Below are 22084 nucleotides of genomic sequence, written 5' to 3'. Positions count from 1 at the left end.
AGGCACAAAAGTAACAATAGAGGGATTCTATGGGGCACACTAATAACAATATGGGGACAATAGGGGCACAACAATATTAATAAGGGATACAACTACAATATTAATGGGGGCATCACTAGTATTATAGGGACCTAACAACCAGTGTGACCCAATCGGCTAATGAACCGGCCGGTTCAAATTGGCCGGTTTTTAAAACACTGAATGTGAGAGAGAGAATTTACTGGATGTCAGAACACACAATGAAGAATACATACAGTATGCAAGTTCTGCATCTTGTTTTGTCTAACTCGTTATTTGCTTATTACATCATTAAGTCATAATGCAACTTATGTCCTCACATGACTTTATAAAGTGACTTATTGAACCAAGTACAATATTAAATGACCATTATGTTTATTTGTTACACTAACACATTTTTCTTGAAAAATCTACAAGCAAGAGAAAATACTTGACATTGGAGACAAAAACAGTCCGCATTGGACCACAAATATTGGGATGCACCAATTCAAGAACAATTTTTTCCCTCTAGGCTTTTCCTTCATCAAATACTTGCTAATGTTGATTTCCTGCAAGGCGAGCTTCACACACATTCTCCTTGAATTCTTGAATCTTTGTTACACAAAACTCCATATATTTGATGCCAAAGGGCATTGCTTTTCATCGATTGTTGGCTATCAAGGCACATGTTTTGGCTTCTTCATTCTCTGCGAATCTGAATAGACCATGTTCCTCCACACTAGCAACAATAATCTAATTTCTTTATCTCTTACAAAGCGTTTGCCACCTGGGAAAGTGACATCCAAGTGTGGGCTATGCTTCGCAGCCCAATTGATTGAAAGTAAAATCTTCTCTAAACTAGGAAGATAGAAAACATTCATGAATAGCAATGTTACCTTTCATTTTGATTTGGACACTACCTTTTCCTTCAACAAAGTGCTCCACTTCATCCCTTTGAAAATTTCTCTACTGAAATCCTATTGCAGCAACTGATATTATTTCTTCTAATTGTTAATTAATTTAGCAGTTTATTGCTACGACAACAATGAAATTAACACATTGCAATCTTCACAAAAATACTGCGGAAAATAATAGCGCTGGAAACTAATAAATATTCTAGCGCGCACATAAAAATTGACACAATTATTTTTGGACAAAAGTCCTCAGAATAACCTAACTTGGGAAAACCGGTGCAGCAATTGAGGGTTTTTATTATTATGCAACAGTGAAATAATCTGAGTACAATCTGGACGCTGAAAATTGGCAATCCCACAGAGAAAATACTGGCAAAAATTGTCTGAGGTAAATTACCCTCTCTTTGAGCAATCCTGACACTAATTGATCTCTGATAAACTAGCCATCCAACTTAGCCTACACAGGCTCTACATCACTTTGGCGCTGCCTGCCACATGAGTTGCCTGAATCAAATGCCAATCTAGCCGTCTTGCTTGTTGTTGACCGGGAAAATGCTTCCCCGACCCTTTGGAAACTTTTCCCGACCTCTAGAACTGAAAACGTCTTCCCCTCCAGCAAAATCGAACTGCTCACTTGAGGGTCTGTGTTGCCTCTGCGCAACCTCCTGGAGAAAATCTCGACCTCTCTGCAAAGTACTCACTGGATTTGGAAGATCTATTTCTAGCCTCACTGCTCTTGCCCCTCTTTGTCTCTGCTTCCCTTCTGAAGCTCGAACTCTTCCAACAACTGCTGCTGCTCTTTGGAAAATCGAACTCTCCAAGGAAATCGATCTCAAGTGTGTGTTCTCCATCTACCCATCGACCTCCTCCTATAGTCTCTAGTTGGGACTCCAACGGCCAAGATTAAATCTTAATCAATGGCTAAGATCATATCTGGATCAATCCATGTGATTTTATAGATGATTCACACTTTCTCAATCAATTCTGATTAATTAACCCAGAAAATATTTAAAAATAGGCTAATAATCTAATTGAGACACTTTTAGGTGGAATTTCCAGAAGTGATTTCTAGGTTATGGATATCTCTTGTGTTTTAGCCTCTCCATAAAGTTTCGAGACTAGAACACCTCTGATGCTACAAAAGCTAACACTCCTTAGCGTGGAAGGTGTTCTAGTGCTGCATTGCTGCTACAACACCTTGACTTTGTATCACCCTCTGTCACGCTGTTGATGTCTGGCCACTGTGAATTCCTGTAACTGCCCACCAACCAATGTGCAACTTTGATGTTGCATCTGTGTTGCTGCTGACATTGCTATACTGTTGCCAACTTTGCATCTACATTGCAACTCCCTCTCATATGTTGCTATTGCAACTGCAACAACAACAACAACAACAACTGAGAAGCATCCTAAATACTAAATCAATTGTGTTTGCTGCATCTATCTCTTGAGTTTTGACTTCTAGTAGCTACTGCACTGTCTACTGAAGAATCTGCGCTACTGCTAACTTTGCTACTGAGCTTCTAACTCTGCACTGCATTCCTCAACACCTGACTGCTACTAGTTTGCAACTGTCACTCTGGAATCTACTAGTTTGCAACTGCCACTCTGGATTCTGACTGCATCACTAACAATGATCCATTCTGCTATTGAATACTGTGGGTCCCCGTAGCTAGGTAATGATCCATGAGGAGGACACCTCAATGGACCCTGCCCGATCTTTGCAACTCTGGGACTTAATTCCATATTGCTCCACCTCTCTCCTAGAGGTATAGCTGCAAACATCACAAAATCTTCCTCCATCCTGGGAGACAACTTATTTTTCTCTACGGGCGCTACTGCTTGTCCTTCTTTCTGAGAGGACATTGCGTACTGTAGTGGCCAAGATCGCCACACCTGAAGCACTTGACCTTAGATGGGTCCTTCATCTTCTTCTTCTCCCCTTGTTCCTTGCTGCGACCCTTTGATGCTAGGGCCACATTCTCCTCTTCCTTCTCACCCTTTGTGCTCTTGTTGCTCCCCTTGATGGTACTCCTTAGTAGAGCTTGCCTCAACTCCTCCTGCTGCAAGTCTGACCACATCCTGTCCTATCTAGGCAATGTGTCTCTGCCCAAGATACTTTGGACAAACACCTTCCACTCCTCTGAGACACTGTTCTGTGCCAAACATACAAGCTCTGTTGGTTGAGGTGCCTCCCCAACGACTGCAAGATGATCTCGGACCTCCTGAATCTTGGTGAGGAAGGAATCCATGCCTTCGCTCTTCATCATCTTGATGCTTCTCAGCTTCTCCTAGAGGAACATCTTTCATTGCTCGAAAGTGTTCTGATATAACTGGACAAGAGCATCCCACATTTCCTTGGCCATCCCTTTGTCTGCCACATGTGAGACTATATGGTCCTGGATACCATCCAGGATCAACGCTTCGCCTTCGCCATCTCCTTCCTGTACTCTTTCAATTGATCTGCATCTTGGGGCAATGCTATTACGTTATCCACATAGTGTTTCAGGCCATGTTCATCCAACAGGAAGGACATCCCAGCCTTCCAGATGACAAAGTTGGAGGCTCCCTCCAACCTATCTTGATCTCTAAGCCCAACTGTGGCCATCTTTTAATCTGGTCGAAAATCTCCCTCTTCCTTTACTTGGCTGCTGAATATGCTATTTGCACTCCCTCCTAGAGTAAGGAAAACTGCTCACAACTATTTATAATCTCTAACTGGGAAATTGGATCTCTAAAACTAGAGCCCCCGTGAGAGAAATTTCCCTCTATGTGTGCCTTTCTCTTCCACCCAGTGTTGATTCTACTGCTGCAAAATCCTTCTGCGCCTAAGCAAAGAACCAACTCAACGAAAACACTAATCGACCTCATCAAAATTACTTTCCGGCTTCACCACTGCCTGCTGGAACTGCGCCTAGGCTTTGCGAATTTTTCTTGCCACATGTACTGGAAAAATTGAGCCTTCTGCCCAACAGTTTGATTTGCTAAGCCAACTTTTGCGCAAATCTAGAAATTGTGTTGCTAGACTCCCTCTGAATCTGGACGATTTCTGTCTTTCACTTCCGAGCTTCCCGCCTGATCAAAATCATTCTGATACCATGTGAAAATTTCACTACTGAAATCCTATTGCAACAACTGGTATTATTTCTTCTAACTGTTAATTAATTTAGTTTATTGCTACGACAACAATGAAATAAACACACTGCAATCTTCACAAAAATACTGTGGAAAATAATAGCGCTGGAAACTGAGAAATATTCTAGCACACACATAAAAATTGACACAATTATTTTTGGACAAAAGTCCCCGGAAAAACCCAACTTGGGAAAACCGGTGCAACAACTGAGGGTTTTTATTATTATGCAATAGTGAAATAATCTGAGTACAATTTGGATGTCGAAAACTGGCAATCCTGTAGAGAAAATACTGGCAAAAATTATCTAAGGGAAATTACCCTCTCTCCGAGCAATCCTGACACTCTCTGACCTCTGAAAATTTAGCTGTCCAACTTAGCCTGCGCAGGCTCGACGCCACTCGGGCATTGACTGCGACACGAGCTCCCTGAATTGACTGGCAATCTAGTCGTCTTGCCTGTTGCCGACTAGGAAAATGCTTCTCCGACCCTCTGGAAACTCTTCTCGACTCTCAGGAACTAAAAACGTCTTCCCCTCTAGCAAAATCGAACTGCTCAATTGAGGGTTTGCATTGCCTCTGCGTAGCTTCTTGGAGAAAATCTCGGCCTCTCTACAAAGTACTCACCTGATCTAGAACATCTTCCTCTGGCCTCACTGTCCATGCCCCTCTCTGTCTCTGCTTCCCTTGTGAAGCTCGAACTCTTATGACAACTGTTGTTGCTCTTTGAAAAATCGAACTCTCCAAAGAAATCAAACTCAAGCGTGTTCTTTATCTACCCATCGACCTCCTCTTATAATCTCCAGTGGGGACTCCAACGACGAAGATTAAATCTTGATCAATGGATGAGATCATGTCTAGATCGATCCGTGTGAGTTTTTAGATGATTCACACCTTTCTCAATTAATTCTGATTAATTAACCTTTTTTCCCAAGTTTAGACTTAAGAAATATTTAAAAATAGGCTAATAATCTAATTGAGACACTTTTAGGTGGAATTTCCATAAGCGATTTTTGGGTTATTGAGAACACCTGTGTTTTAGCTTCTCCACAATGTTTTGAGATTAGAACACCTCTGATACTACAAAATCTAACAATTCCCAAATACCACCACAAAGTCAAATTGTGTTTATCTTCTAAAGAATCAATAACCCAATCTTTTTGGTTATTGAAATGTATAGAGACCCTGAATCAATAGACCAGTTATTGGTCTTTCAACCTTCTGTACCTGTGTTTCCTACTATGAATGCAACTTCCTCTTTATTCTCGGCTACATTATCTTTTTTGGATTGCTTCCCTTTTATGGATTGAAGTCCTTGGTTCTGTTCCTCACCCTACAACCATTTTTTTACACATTTCGCATATAGAAACTACTTTTTGACAATAAGACACTTAATACATTTACCAGATTTGAGGTCATTTGTAGCGTGTTGTATTTTTTTCCGGTAGAAAAAGAACCATAATTTTTATTAAGAGAATAAAAATTACGTTTTGTAGACACACATAGTGTGTATGCAGAAAGAGGCACTGAAAATACATGCCTGATCAACAATGAGCAGAAAGAGAAAAAATGGTTCCAAAAAAGGCATAGAACCACTAAGCATAAAGCCTAGAAATATACAACAAGAGAAAGATAAGGATGTCACCTAGTGCTGATTTTTTCTTTTTTACCCATCTTTTTTTGCATTTTTTGCCAATCATCAAGATTTGGTTCAACTAGAACCAATGCCAATTCTCGGCCCTCATCCAGATGTGGAGTTTGTTTGTCTGAATCTTAGCTCTCTGAAAGATGAGCTTGTTTTGTGTCTCCAATCCCATCTGGAGACTGATGAATTTCTGATTCAAGTATCTTCGGAAGGGGAGAGACGGACCCTGCATGTGCCGCTACATTCCCCTCCATTATGTCTTCCATTTGGTTGGGTTGTGTCTCGATATTTTCCTCCTCTTCATCTTCCGAAATGGGGGGCTTATTAAACTGCCATCCTTTTGGCCTGTTTGTAACTTTGTTTGCCTCTTTTTCTTTTTTTGTGATCTTCTTAGCCTATGGACATGAGTTGTGTAGGTGACCTATTTGAAAACATACATGACATCAAAAGGTCGTGTTCTCATAATCTAGAATTTGGGACCACTGAAAATTATTATGTTTCAATATTGTGTGATCTGGTAACCATTTGCTAAGATCTACCTCCACACATATCTTAGCAAAGGTGAAGATTCCTTTATCTGTTCTTTCCAGGTCCATTTTTTTGAATTTGCCCAATTTGTTTCCAATGCCTTCAAGAGTTTTGTGATGCTGGAAGGGAAGGGGGAGGTTAGGAGGCCTAACCCGACTAATGCTACAAACATTGACTAGCCCAAAACAAGAGATCCTAGCCAGCCATTCCTCAATGTGGTAGGTCGATCAGTATCGGTGTACAGACAAGCCGATATAATGATTTGAGGTTGCTGAAGCCTGCCTCCTCAAAGGAGTCTGCCTCACTAGAAGTGAGGTGAGCTTGAAGAAACCTGCCTCCTCAGAGGAGCCTGAACATCTCCGACAAAGCACTTACCCTTGGTAACTCCAGTCAGTTTTTTGATTTGACTTTTGATTGCAAAGGTCAGATCCTAGAAGGCTTTACCCGCCCTACTGAAGGCGCTAGTGGCAGCGCAGTGGATTAGCTTCTACTGCTAGTTTAGGTTAGGTGAGCAAGGAATTAATGGTCAAGGCTGAGAACATTGAGCAATGGCTGGCTAGGGTCTCTTGTTTCAGGCTAGTCATTGTCTGTAGCATTAATAAACCCATTGGGTCCTGGATGGGCTACAATACGTTGACCTATATTTTAACTTCCTGGTTCTATTACAAATGGTAGACTACTTCTTAACTACCCTGTCATCTACTCCCACTTGCTTCAAACTGACTAGAATTATAAAGATAACTAAAAGTACTCTAATTTCTCATGGGTACCTTATTATAAAGACATAGCTGGGATGTGGCTGTGGCTATGTCAGCTATATGAGGTGCTACTGAGTGACATCACTCGAGGTAAACCATTATTGAGTGTTGTGATGTGGTAGTGAGGAGTGTTGTCATGGTCGAGGTCTTTTGAGGAGCCTGCTGGATCCATATGGTTTTCCTTGTACCAAATCTGAGTGACATTTTTTGTGATTATTATGGCTGAGGGTGTTTGTAAGGTGGGTGATTTTGATGATCTCCAAGTTCCCCCATGCTGTGCCATAAGGATCTTCTTGTTGAAGTGTTCAGATTCAATGCCTGCTGTATCGATGGAGGGTGGTTGCTTGGTTGATGTGCTTATCTTGCAGAGCTTCGAGCCTCTCACTTGCGCCCTTAGCTTTACGGATTTTCTATAATAGCCTAGGTCGAGAGCGTTCGAAACCCGAGAGGGAAAACCCTCCCACTCTACTTGGCATAGATGTGACCACCATGGTTGTTGCATCAAACTCAGGGAACCATGGAGTAATAGATAGACCGGCTCTACCCCAGAACCATGGCCCTTCATTTTGAACAAAATCCAAGTATTTTTGATTGTCAAATTGGACTATGAAAAATCCTTTAGAACATAAGTAAACATCACAATTAGGTGTTCAAGAAGTGAACACCCACTGAAATAATGCTTCAGGTTTTGGCCAGAAGCCATTAAATCTGCAGATAATGGCTTTTGACTGAAGTGCCAAAAATAGGGAAGATACCTGTGAGTTGTTGACCTCCATGGATGGAGCTTGCTCCATTTGGTCCACAGTATAGGGACCTGGAATATTTTGATTCAGATCTGTAGAGGCCAATCCCTTCCCTTGTACTGCAGAGGACTGCACTTGTACAACATCTTTGATGGATACAGAGGGGCCGTTTGAAACCTTGGCTCCATTTGCACCCCCACGCAACCTGAAGTTCAGAATGATTGATGAGTTTTTTACAATACCATAGTCTTTGAGTTATAGGAGATCTTGCAGAACTTTCCCTGCAAGTTGCGACTCTGGAAATTTACAGGCAGCCCCATCTTCCATGAATCATCAGTTTGAGGGAAGAAATAGTAAAAGTTTCTTGAACCCAAAATGCTGTTGTCTTTCTGCTAGTGTTTTTAATAAATGTCTGGAAAAAGAGTTTCAGATTGTTCTCTGTTAGAGGGTAATGAGCCTCAGGTCGTGGGAGAGAGAGAGGAGACCCAAGACTGCTGTCTTCTAGAGGGTGCACAGACGACAGAGAAACCCCCTCCTCTGCAACACCTGATACAGATCATGCAAATGACCCAGACAACAGAGCCAGCGTGGACTCCAATGAGCCTAAAACATGGCATACAGGATGTAGATAACTAACAAAAACAGAGGCTGAGGGGAAAACTCCTATTATGGAAATCCCAAACTTTGAAATCATCTGTCTTGCAATCTTATCGTTTACAGAAAAATAAATCAAGACATTGAAGCATGAAAGATTAGTTACCGACTCAAGAAGACTGGTTCAACTATTAACTGGCTCATTGGCTTCTCCACAATTCGAGTGAACAACATGGCTGACATGGCATTGTTCCCTTGAAGACAATAGCGACTGTACAAAGAGGGTCGCACACTGTACAAAGAGGGTCGCACATAGAGGGGGCCCTTTAAGCCTCATATCATTCCAAGGCCTTCTTACTCTGATTATGGCAAAACGATTGGTTGCGGCGGTGGGTTGCAGAGAGCCCAGAAAGAATGAAAACGTAGCTTCCATTGCGCTTCGTCCCTTTACTTAATCAAGTAAAAGATTTCTTTCTGGTCATTGGTTGTGTTGCTTACCCTACAGCTGTTTTCTATGCACTTTGCTTATAGAACCTACTTTCCCACAATAAGATACTTTATTCCTTTATCTTATTTGTTTGTACCTGAAGATTCATTGCTATCTTTCTGCTTGCCAAACTTTCCCTTGTCCTTGAATTTTGTTGCAAGCACTGTCTCTGAGATTCACTGCTACCACCACTGCCAAATTGCCTTTTCCATCCATGTTTTCGAAGCAGTTTGTTGAATCACTGTTCAAAGGCAAGATTAGTAGGGTTTGGACGTCCATTGTATCAACAAAATTTTTGAATGATGACAGGGGACTATAGATAATAATGACCAGGGCTTCTTCATCTACTTTCATATCAATGACTAGCAACTAATCTTATATGTCTTTAATTAATGTTCTTGAAGTGAACCTCCTTGTACTACATTCATTGAAGCTAACATCTTCTAAAGAAAGAAGATGTTAAGCAATTGTTGATGTAGTATTTTAATCTTTAATATTATGACCTTTTTTCCTTGAATTTTTTTTCGTCTACTTCGAGGTGGGGACAGAAAATAAAAAAATATTGGAAATTTAGTTATTTTTTCCCCATCCTTTACACCAGTCTCTTTGGAGAGTGTACATAGATATCATAGAGGAAATTCATCTTCAGTCCAGGTCATTTACTTACCGTTTTAATAGATTCAGTAAGAACTTGTACTATTGATAATAATGTTGACATTTTGACTTAACAGTTGCCTTGGCAAAGATCCTGTTTCCCACCGAAGCAAAATTAGCTATGGAAATAGCACATGTGGATGCGACATCAGAGTTCACTGTGGATCTAAATGAGACACCTACTGCTGTGATGACTAAGAAATTCATAGCTAGAATGAAAGCTCTATCAAGAACTGGTAAGGAGAAAAGTTTGTACTTCATTATGTGGTTTTTTTACTATTAAAGGTAACTTGACTGATCCACCTAGGACTTTTACATGCAGTTGAGTTAGGAAAGCATTTCTTTCCTCGGTGTTCAGCAGTCTTAAATAAAATTATGGACGATGACTTGCCAGAGATCACTTTGGAAGAACAAAGAGTAAAACGTAAACGGTATGATGAGCTCAAGACTGTTGTATCAGAAGCATTCAGCAAGGATAAAGCAGACATTGAGAAGTCGGGTATGTCATCTTCATCATCTTCATCATCTGTAAGAGATGGGCTGAGACACAAGAGCAAATACCGCTAGACTGGTTTCCTTTTATAGTGATCTATTAATGCTGAAAATTACTAATGGAACTTATTCAAGGACATCTTTTTACAATGCTAGCATATATGAGGCTCCTCTGATCTACTGTAGGCAATTTTGGGAGGTGGAGCTATAAAAGGGCTCAGTTCTAGAATGTATGATAGTAATGGGGGTTAGCCTTTGGAAGCTTTTCTCCTATTTTAAGCTAGAAAAAATATGGAAAAACTTGTATTTCTTTGTCTAAAAGCAACCAGCTACATTATGCCACTTCCATGATCTCCAAAACCTTGCTTTCATAATATGGCAGCGCCTTGTTGAAAATCTGTTTGAAGTTAATAACCCAATCCCAGTGAACAGACTGCATTCAGGAAAATGGCAGTCGTGACAGTAAGCTGATATTTGCATGCTAGACTACTATGCGTACATGTGCATCTCAATAGCAAGTGATTTATTGCTATAGCCCTTGGAAAGGAGATATGTACCTCTTACTCGTGTACAATAGAATTCAACTGTATACTAGTAGTAGTAACTTAGCAGGAGGTGCAAAGTTTCCCAAAAAGGATTTTTGAGGTGCCTGAGATAAACTATTTTCATCTTCTTCTGGGATTGATCTAAAACAACTGAATATTCTGCTTTCATTTTGTTGGGATTATTCATATTGTCTTAGAGCAAAGTGTCTTTGAGCTATGATGCCACACATGAATAGCAACTTTCGGGTGTGTTGTGTTGGCCCCATTTGGTTATTTAGTGCTGATTCTTATTGCATATTTTTGGGAGGTTGTCATTTCTGTCTATGCACTTCGAAGACAGCGTTGTGCATACGCGCTTCAAAGGCTCATTTGTATCATTCTATTTGGATTTGAAACATGGTGCCCTTTTATTTATGTGAATAATTTAATTGAGGTGCAAGCTTCCTGATCATCATATGTATCGATTTGTATTTACTTTCATCCCAGACTTAGTTTGTTGGAGTTGTAAAACTTAGCTCGTGTTAAGTATTCTAACTACTTTTGGTGATGTACATTCCGTATTCTTTTTGTTGATGTGTTTGCTTACAGAAATTGTGTTAGTTGCTTTAGAAGCGATGCTGGCTCTCACGCAGGTTTTCTTTTAGGTAGCTTGATATCACTCTAGATGGTTCAGTTATTTCTCTATCTTTTTGGTGAATGTGAATGATTATTATTTCTAATGGATTGAATGTGCTATCACTAAAAGACATTTAAGCCTTAAAGAAATGCGCTTCGAAAACTTGTGTCAGTCTATCAGACTATTCTTCGAGATGGGCAATTCATAAATGTGGTCTGTAATTATAACTCTGTAATTGCTCGGTCGTAAAACAAAATACATCTTAGAATGGACAGAAGAAGAATTCTTTCCTAATGCTTGCAGCGTGTATGAAGTGTGAATTCAAGTAGTTGCCCATCTTGTCATCTTTTAAGATCTGGGAACTTCTATGGTAATTTTATTTTGCGAGTAATGTATGATTATAATATCATAAAATGCAAGCTTCTTGACTTTCTCACCTATAATTCGAGTAAAACAAATTTCTACTTGTGTACTCACCTGTTATGTTTCCAATTCAACCGTGTTTAGAGGCATGTTTCTGACTATATTTTGAATCTCTTTACTCTGAAGGGATAATCTAAGTTCTGATGTTCCATTAACTTTTTTTTTGTCTTCTTTTTATTACATTTGTCTAACTGTTCTTTCAGCGCTATGTAGCTCCCACCATACATGTGAGATTCATATTTTGAATGCATTCACTAATTGTGCATAACTTTAAAGTTTAAGCTTACAATGTGATTGAAGTTATCGAGAAAATCAGTAACAATTACTTTGAAGAGACTGGGCAAGGATAAATGTGATGATCGAGATATTTGAAATGCATCAGCAGACGCGAAGCACGAGTGAACAATAAATATGTAGTGGCATCAATGACATATACCTTCTTTGACAGAAGTATTGAACTATAATTGCAAGTTGTATAACCTTCAATTTATTGCGCTCAAAGGATAGGCCAAGTGGAGAAGGGCATTTCGTAAGCCAGTTAATGAAGATTCATGTTATTGTGTTGAAGGGATAGGCTGAGTGTGGAAGGATATTTCTTAACCTAGTTAATTAAGATTCAAATTATATAAGGAACATTATTACCTGGTGGATACTTAGCCTATTCAGCATCTATAACAATATGTGGTTGGAAAATATTTGCTTCCTTATAATTCAAAAGAAGAGGTTTTACCTGCCTATTCAACATCTATAACAACCTATTCAACATCTACAGCAATATGTGGTTGGAAAATATTTTGTCTTGCTTATATTTTATAAAAAAAAGTTGGTTGGAAAATATTTTCTTGCTTATAATTTAAAAGAAAAAGCATGTTCCCTTTTTTCCAAATTATCGACACTTAATACTTTTTCCAAGTGATGGTGATAGTTAATTAAGAGTGAAGTTTTATAAGGAACATTATTACCTTGTGGATACTTGGCTTATTCAACATCTATAACAATGTGTGGTTGGAAAATATTTTCACTTATAATTCAAAAGAAAAACTTTGCTTTTCCTCAAATTTTTGACACTTAATACTTAAGTGATGGTGATATTCGATTTCGTTCCTTTTTTAATATTTCTGATATTGTGTTTCTTGTAATGCATTGAGGTTTGTATATGAAATATAATTAGCTTAACTTTTCAAAAATGGTGAAGTCTTCTATCAATTTTCATTTAAATCTATTTGACTTTCTAGATATTAATTAATAGCAATTGAATAATTGATCTGAAAGATTGGGCAAATGTAAATACGATAATTGTAGATTTGTGAAATACATGAATAAAGTCCAAGCATGAGTAATAAATAAATATGTGATGACGTCAATGTTATATGCCCTTCACAATTTGGTAGTTATTTGACAAACTAAATTGTAAAAACTTCGATTTCTTGCGCTAGAGGATAGACGAAGTGCTGAAGGGTATTTCCTAAGCTAATTAATTAAGAATCAAATTATTGCCTTCAAGACGAGGCAAGTGTAGAAGGGTATTTCTTAAGCCAAATAATTAGGATTCAAATTATATGACGAACATTATTACTTTGTGGATACTTGGCTTATTATATATCTCTGATAATATATATGGTTGGAAAGGGTTTTCATGCTTATAATTTGAAAGCAAAAGTTTGTTTTGTGCAATACCTTTGTTACCATTTCAATTTTTTTTGATATTGGACTTTTCATGTAACAAGTTAAGAGCGGCTTACAGATTATGTTGTTACGCTGTCGTCAATTTATGCTAAACTTTATGTTGTATTTTGAATATAATTAACTTATAAATTTTTAAATAAAATAAAGTATTTTATTAATGCACATCTCTATCAATTTTGTTTTTTGGGCATGTATTAATCCTTTTGATAATGTTGGGTTTTTGGGCATGTATTAATCTTTTTGATAATGTTGGGAAATCAATTCTAGGGGTCAAATACCTTCCCTCATTTTTTTTTTAGCATGTATCAATCTTTTTGATAATGTTTAAGAATGTATTAATCTTTTTGATAATTTCGAATACGTTCTCTCATATACACTGGGTTTACTTCCATTGGAACTTGAATCCAAGCTGTTTGTGTCATCATTCTTTTACCTACACACTAAACCATAAATTAACATATTTATGTAGAGTCCACTCCATTATTATAGTCACATCTCTACCATATTACTCTTATGAAAATGTGTTATAGTGCATATTATCTTATATCTTTGACCTTTTTATATATCAATCATTTATACCCGTTTGAGTTCCATAGGCTTGGTTCTTTAATTATGAGTGTTAATGGCACACCATGACTACCTTAAGGTTTGTCATGGTATGAATAATCATTATTAGTAATTATAATGTTTATATTGCTCTAAATAAGTAGGTGCTACCTTTCATTTTCAACACCTTGTTTGATTGTATTGTTACAAATGAGTCATTCAATATACAAAAATGAGGTTTATCATTGGAATAGGAAATTATGTATGAAGAGTTTACGAGGTGGACTGTTTTCTGGATCGAAAGGCCACACAATAGTAGCTCAAATTGCTCATTGTAATTTGCAGACTTGATTTCCTTGTTTTTGCAATGGAGTGTGTTCTTTAAACTAGTCATCAAAAGATTTAACCTTTACACATAACTTGATGAGATAATTAATTTTTTTTTTGATATTATTTTGAATCCATTACAAAGTTGTTTCTGCCAAATTGCTACTACATGAGAACAATCATAACTCTAACTTGTTTTCTAAGCTTGTATCTACATGATTTATCATTTACAATAATACCATCAGCAAGAGATGCAACATAAACACATATTGAAATGACTAATTTAATTCTTAAATGATAAGATACACTCTTCAAATCTCAAAAAGCACATAGGAATTGCTAATTTAATTTCTCAAATGTTACGATATTGAAATGACTAATTTAATTCTTAAATGCTAAGATACACTCTTCAAATCTCAAAAAACACATAGGAATTGCTAATTTAATTTCTTAAATGTTACGATATCTTCTTTCAATTTCAAAACTATTATGTTGAGGATAATTCTTCAATTTTAATGTCACTATCATTATCTAAATGTAACTAATAACTCAACCAATATTTATTAATAAGGCCCTATGCACAAATTGGGGTTATTGAATTAAGGTGCAGAACTTGTATAAGACAATGCATGTTTGCTTGATAAATACCAAGAGGTATTTCCTATGTGATTTTCCGTGGGCTTCCAAGCAATATTTACAAGCCTACAAGGGTTTATTCATGATTATTAAGCTTATTGAGTATTTAGATGAGTCATCCCTTATCAAATACACTCATCTCAAAGTAATAACTAGTAACTAAGAACAATGAAGGCATAAACATTTTGATCTTTTTCATTTTTTGTTGGGACTTTGCGAAAATTGTTTCTATCTTGTGAAAGAAATGGTCACCTAATGTTACTATTAAATGGAAATGCACACATAATATGTTATGCAACCGGATCACAAAACAAAAGAAAAGATAGATCTATGACTTGAAAATTAGCCTCTTCGAGGGGGAAATCTCCTTTGCATCACATAAATGAACAATTTTTCGATGATATAAATGACAAGACCTCCTCGGTATATATAGGAATCTAAAGGGTCACAATATAATCAGAACTTACATAACAATTATAATGTAAGGGCACAACAATAACAATAGTGGGTTCTATGGGGCACAACAATAAGAAAATGGGGGCTACATGGGCACAACAATAGCAAAAATGGGGATACACTAACAATAACAATGAGGGGGCTACATGGCACAACAATAACAATAAGGGGGATACACTAACAATAACAATAAGGGGGCTACACTAATATTATAAGGACATAACATTCTCTCCTTCTTAAAAAATTTGTTTTCCTCAATGTTTGAGTAGTTTTGGATGTTTTTGTATAAAATTCTCCTCCTCTCATGTGGAATCTTTAGTGGGTAAGTTCTTCCACTTAATGAGATACTCTAAAATTGATCGATTTCGTTGCTGTTGGGTTCTTATTTCCATGACTGCTTCAGGCTCCAATATGATTTTTTCTTCATCGTCAAGTTTTTGCAGTATTGTTTGAATACGGAGCTTGTCAGCAATAACCTTCTTTAAACATGAAACATGGAAAACTGGGTGTACTTGAGAAGATGTAGACAACTCCAATTTGTATGCCATAGTACCAATCTTTTGCAACACCTTGTAAGGACCATAGTACCTAGGTGATAATTTATTATCCTTCTTAGCTTGCTTGAGGGACATTTGTTTGTATGGATGTGCCATAAAAATACCTAGTCGCCTACGTCAAAACTTCTTTCACTGCAATAATGATCTCCCTGTTGTTTCATTCGATTCTGCGCTAGAGTGAGGTTATCGTTTAAAAATTGGAGAACTTGTTGTTGATGCTTGATGTGATCTTCCACTGCTTGAACCTTAGAATTCTCTTAAAGATGATGTGACGGATGGTGGATGATATCCATAAAATGCCATAAATGGGGTCATTTTTGCTGTTGTATGGAATGAAGTGTTATACCACCATTCAACCATAGGTAACCACTTGACCCATTGTGTTTGTTTATCAGATACAAAACAATGAAGATATCATTCCAAACATTTGTTTACTATCTCAATTTGCCAATTAGGTTGAGAATGATAAGATGAACTATGAGGTAATTGAGTACCAAGTAAAAAAAAATAATTCCGTCTAAAAATTTCCAGTGAAAATGGGGTCTCTAGCACTTACAATAATCTTTGGGTTTCCATGTAGCTTTTGATTGTTTTCATAAATGCAGTAGCAAATGTACTAGCTTTAAAAAGATGAGATAATGCACAAAAGTGTGCATACTTGATAAGTCTATCAACTACCCCCATGATGACACTCTTTCCTTCGGACTTGGGTAAACCTGTGATAGAATCCATTGAGACCTCCTTCTAACGCTGACTTGGAATGACTAAAAGTTGTAACAGACTTGGGGTCTTAATTGTATTAACTTTATTTTGCTGGCAAACCAAACATTCTGCCACAAACTTCTGAATATCAGATTTAAGGCCATCCCAAATATAATTTTTTTGACCTTGTGGTAAGATTTTAAAAACCCCAAGTGCCCTTCTAAAGGAGAGGTGTGCAATTTCAAAAGAATATTTTGTTTAACTTGAGAATTCTTACATAAATATAAGCGATCTTTGTACCATAATGTCATTTTCCCAGATAAATGTATTAGACGTACTGAGATCTTGATGTAACTTTTGAATGAGTGTCCACACATCTTTGTCATTCTTCCATTCCTCCTTTGCTTCAATTATCCAGTCAAGTTGGATATTACAAATAGCATAAAACAATGCTTCAACATCCTCATCCCTTCTTGAAAGTGCATCTGCAACAACATTTTGCTTCCCTTTTTTATAATTAATTTCAAAATCATAACCCAACATCTTAGTGACCCATTTTTGTTGTTTTTTTGGAAGATAATATTTGTTCCAAAAAGTATTTAACACTATCATGATCTGTTTTTACATTGAAGTGTCTTCCCATTAGGTAAGAGTGTCATTTCATCAGGGCATGTAGTATTGCCAACATTTCCTTCTCATAAATAGGTTTTTGTAAATACTTTCCCTTGATTGGACGACTTTCGAAAGTAATGGGTCTTCCTTCTTGCATTAAAACATTACTAATTCCATTTATTGAGACATCACATTCCACCATAAAGTTTATTGTGAAGTATGGAGTAGCTAAAACCAGAGCTTGACACATTGTCTCTTTAAGATGTTCAAAAGGCTTAATTGCTTATGGAGTCTAAAACAATGCATCTTTTTCAGTAATGTTGTTAGAGGTGCTGATTTTTTCCCATAATTCTTAACAAACTTGCGCTAATACCCTGTTAACTCGAGAAATCCTTGAAGAGGCTTTAGGGTCGTGGGGATTTTCCATTCTTTGATGACTTTAATTTTTTTACGATCTCCCTTAACACCCTTAGTGAGATACAATATGATCCAAATATTCCACCTTAGTACCCCAAAGAAACATTTGGATGTTTTTGCATACAATTGTTTCTCTTTCATTAGTTTGAGCACCCTGTCAACATGTTGAACATGATACTTCCAAGACTTGTTGTAGATTAGTATATCATCAAAAAATATTAACACAAATTTTCTAAGGAAGGGTTTGAAAATGGAATTCATCAAACCTTGAAATGTGGAAGGTGCATTAGTAAGGCCAAAGGGCATGACAAAAAATTTATAATGACCTTTATGAGTTATGAATGCTATTTTTTAGAATGGCTTCAGTCTTCATTCTAATTTGATGATATCGTGAGCGAAGATCCAACTTGGTGAAGTACATTGATTCATGTAATTCATCCACCAATTCATTAATGACATGAATGAAAAAATTATCTTTAATAGTTAGTTTGTTGAACTCTCTATAATCCAAACATGTATGCCATGATCCATCCTTCTTGTGTACCAATACTACTGGAGCAAAGAAAGAACTTTGGCTAGGTTGAATTATATCCGCCTCTAGCATTTCTGCGACCATAGGTTCAATTTCACTCTTTTGGGCATATAGATATCTGTAAGGTTTGATATTTGGAGGAACACTTCCTGGATTAAAGTGAATAGCATGATCATGATCACGAATAGGTGGGAGGCCTTTAAGAGTCTCAAATGACTTGGAATGTTTGTCCAATATTCTTTGGGGATCTCGAGAACATATGATTTCGATGTTTGAACATCTAGTGAGCATAATTGTGCAATTATGCCTTATTGTTCTTTCTTCAAAATATTTGTCATGCCATTAGAGTTGATTATCTTCCTTGGTTTCCCAACGATGCCCCTTAATTCAATTTCCTTTCCTTCCCAGGAAAATTTCAAGAAAAGTTCTTGAAAATTAAAGGTTATCATCCCCAAAGATTGTAACCATTGGACTCCTATTACAACATAAACACCACCCATTGGAATGGAAAGCATTGGTCTGTTCAGTACATATTTTCCCATGGTTAAATTGATATTATGACACTTCCCTGAGCACTTTATAGTTCCTCCATTTGCAACCAACACTTGACATTCTGGCGTTGGATAGATAAAACAATTCAATTCCTTGACTATCTTACAATGAATAAAATTATGGGTACTACCATAATCAATCAACACTATTATCTTTTTATCTTGATATATCCATCTATCTTGAGAATTTGAAGAGTGGTAATTTCTGCCCATGCATTAGAAGATATGGTTGGATTCATTTCTTCTTTATTTGGGGTTGGTCCCTGGTGTATATCCTATTCTTTTGATATTTCTTGTTTATTTTCTTCTTCCTCTTCACAATTTATGTAGAATAATTTCTTCTCAGCACACTTATAACCCTTAGTGTATTTTTTATCACCACTATACCAAAGCCTTTTTGCTATTTTTTCCTCCAGTTGTTGTGGTGTCAACCTTGTTGGTTGTGGGGGGTTAGGGGTAGCAACACTCCCATATTTATAGTTGTGAGTGGTAGACTTCATTGTTGCCATAATTTTTCTTTCAACTTTTCTTGCCACCTTGAATGTCTTCTCTAATTAATTAGTTTCTCAAAAATGAACCTCATGTTGGATGTTATCCTTTAAAGTCCCTATGAAGAAATCAATCCTATGCTCCTCTGGAATATCATTTACCTTGATATTCAATCTTTGGAAGTCCTCAATGTGCTCCATTATTAAACCCTTTTGTTTCAGATTTATCAATTTGTTAAAGAAGATATTGCTTTTTGTATCATCATAATGTGATACCAAGTATTTCATAAAAATTGGCCAAGTGACAATTGATTTACGAGAACAAATTCATCGATATCAAACAAATTGATTTTGTTTTAAATATAAGGATGCAATGCGTACCTTTTGTGTGTGCTACACATCATGTAGATCAAAGAATTGCTCAATTTGTAGTAACTATGTTACCGAATCCTTGTCATGAAACTTCTTCATATCAATCTTTGGAATGTGGTTGGTCTTCAACCACTATTAGAGTCTCCAAAATCATAATTTTTATTCATTTTTTCCTCATCATGATTTTCATGGAGTTCCTTGTCACCACTAGGAAGCATTTCTTGTAGCAACTTTGTCAAACCTTCCTTCAAACCTTCTAGACCCATTTTTACTTTTTGTTTTTAAACATCCTTTAAACCTTCTATCTTGACATTCATCATTGCTTCCATGTCGGATTTGAAACCATTTTTTAAACCATCCATCTTAGCTTCTAGTTCATTTTTTATTACTGAGAACGAAATTTGTTGCACTTTGTCTCATAATTTTGATATATCATGTTGTATTTCTTCCTCTTCTTCATGCGTCATACTAGAGCTTTCTGTTGCTTTATTAGGTGTATCCATTTTCTTGTTATGAAGCATATTGAGACCAAATAATGATTTCTATGCTTCACTATGCTCTTTGAATCACTTCAAACATTTTTTTTTTAAATACACAACTTTTTCTTGGTTTTAGGAGCTCAATATTGAAACTATTGTATCTCTGTAATTTCGGCTTTCCAAGGTTTGAAATTTTGTCTTGTGGTGTCCCTTTGAGTCTTATTTCCAATGCCATAGGTCAGACTAATATTTGATTTTTCAAGATAAAGTTATGCCCAATCTCCCACGATTACCTGATTATGGACTGGTTCAATAGAGCGAAATTGCATGTAATGCCACATGTCACTGTTTCAACCTTTGGCTTCGAAAATGATACACAACAAACTGCGGTCTGTTCACTTTCAATAAATTTTTATGAAATTCAAATACAAAGCTCATAGAGAAAGTTATGATGATTTTCCATAGGTCACCTATTTGAGATTGAATTTTGGAGCATGTAAAAACCATAACTTCTTCAGACCATATATCAGAAAATATAGTGAACCAAGACCTAATTTTTTTACTTGAAGTTCACCAAGATTTTGGCTCCTCGTAGTCGAAATTTTAGCTTCTGAAGCCACGTGGAAAAACTTTTATAGCGAAAATTTCAATATGATCTATTTGAAGCAGTGAAACCCTAGAATCCAAAGCTCTGATACCAAATGTTATGCATCCAGGTCCCAAAACATAAAAAAATATAGATCAATGACTTGAATATTAGTGTTTTCGAGGGAGAAACCTCATTTACATCACATAAATGAATTTTTTTTCGATGATACAAATGACAAGACCTCCTTGGTATATATAGGGCTCTAAGGGGTCACAATATAATTAGAGTCTGCATAACAATAATAATGTAAGGGCACAACAATAAGAATAGTGGACTTCTATGGGGCACAACAATAATAATATGGGGGTTACAAGGGCACAACAATAACAATAAGGTGGATGCACTAGCAATAACAATAAGGGGGCTACACTAGTATTATAAGGACCTAAGATAATAATGATGAACATAAAGACTTGCTAACTGAAAATGATAACTTCTTTAGGACCAAAAATAGTAATGTATTTTAATGAATTAATAATAAAAAACAGACTTGAAATTTGTCACAAGCTAGCCAAAAAACATGTGAAGGAAACAACAAATCCTTTGTTGCATTGCCAAACAATAAAATATTATTTTTGAACAATGCAATCTATTGCATCACATAAATGAACAATTCTTCGATGATACAAATGACAAGATCTCCTTGGTATATATAGGAGTGTAAGGGGTCACAATAGAATCAGAGTTTGCATAACAATAATATTGTAAGGGCACAACAATAACAATAGTGGACTTCTATGAGGCACAACAATAACAATATTAGGGCTACATGGACACAACAATGGCAATAAGAGGATACACTAACAATAACAATAAGGGGACTACACTAATATTATAAGGACTTAACATAATAGTTATGAATAGAAAGACTTGGTAACTGAAAATGATAACTTCTTTAGGACCAACAATAGTCATGTATTTTAATGAATTAATAATAAAAATCATACCTAAAATTTGTCACAAGCCAACAAAAGAGCATGCGAAGGAAACAACAAATCCTTTGATGTATTGCCAAACAATAAGATATTATTTTTGAACAATGTAATTAAAAATATTATTCAAACTAAACCATTGAACTAAAAATTATTCGTGAAGGGAATATGAGACTCCATAATGGAGGGAAAGGAATGAGTTTGTCTTTCAATGTTTTGCTTTTCCATCACTGTCTTTAAATCACTTTCAACTTTTGACCACTTTTATTCAAAACTATGACATAAAGAGTGTTGAGAAATGACAACAAGAAATTCCAGTTTAATTTGTCCTTGAATAAATCTGTGAATTAAAATCGAATTCTATTCTCATAGCAACTTGTAAATAGTTAATTAAGTCTAATTAACCTAACTAGCTTAGGAATTTCGAGTTGGAAGTCTTTATGTAGTCATGAATATGTTCTCCCTAAATTTTAGGGGCCCAAGATGAGTTTATTTGAGTTGTAATTAGATTAACTCAGTTTATTGATTTTTGGTCAGTTAACTTAGTTCTAAATGTTTGTGGAACTAATAGAGGACTAACAATTAGTTGGTGAACAGGTGCATCCATAAGTGGT

General features: G+C 36.5%; 1 protein-coding gene across 1 annotated transcript in view; it reads left to right on the top strand.

Annotated features, from left to right (window-relative positions):
* The window catches only part of LOC149225590 (BTB/POZ domain and ankyrin repeat-containing protein NPR1-like), a 29532-nt gene extending 18592 nt beyond the window's left edge, over window positions 1-10940 (top strand). The window contains exons 3-4 of the mRNA XM_089377177.1: window positions 9530-9688; window positions 9775-10940. Coding sequence (XP_089233303.1) covers window positions 9530-9688; window positions 9775-10019 — 404 coding nt within the window. The 3' untranslated portion in view covers window positions 10020-10940. The remainder of the gene's footprint in view (window positions 1-9529; window positions 9689-9774) is intronic.
* The last annotated feature ends 11144 nt before the right edge of the window (window positions 10941-22084 follow it).

Source organism: Pinus tabuliformis, chromosome J (assembly GCF_031772625.1).
Source record: "Pinus tabuliformis cultivar Carrire ecotype Pingquan chromosome J, CPIR1, whole genome shotgun sequence".
Lineage (NCBI taxonomy): Eukaryota > Viridiplantae > Streptophyta > Pinopsida > Pinales > Pinaceae > Pinus > Pinus tabuliformis.
The sequence above is the reverse complement of the archived record's forward strand: the minus strand, read 5'-3'. Positions and strand labels throughout refer to the sequence as shown.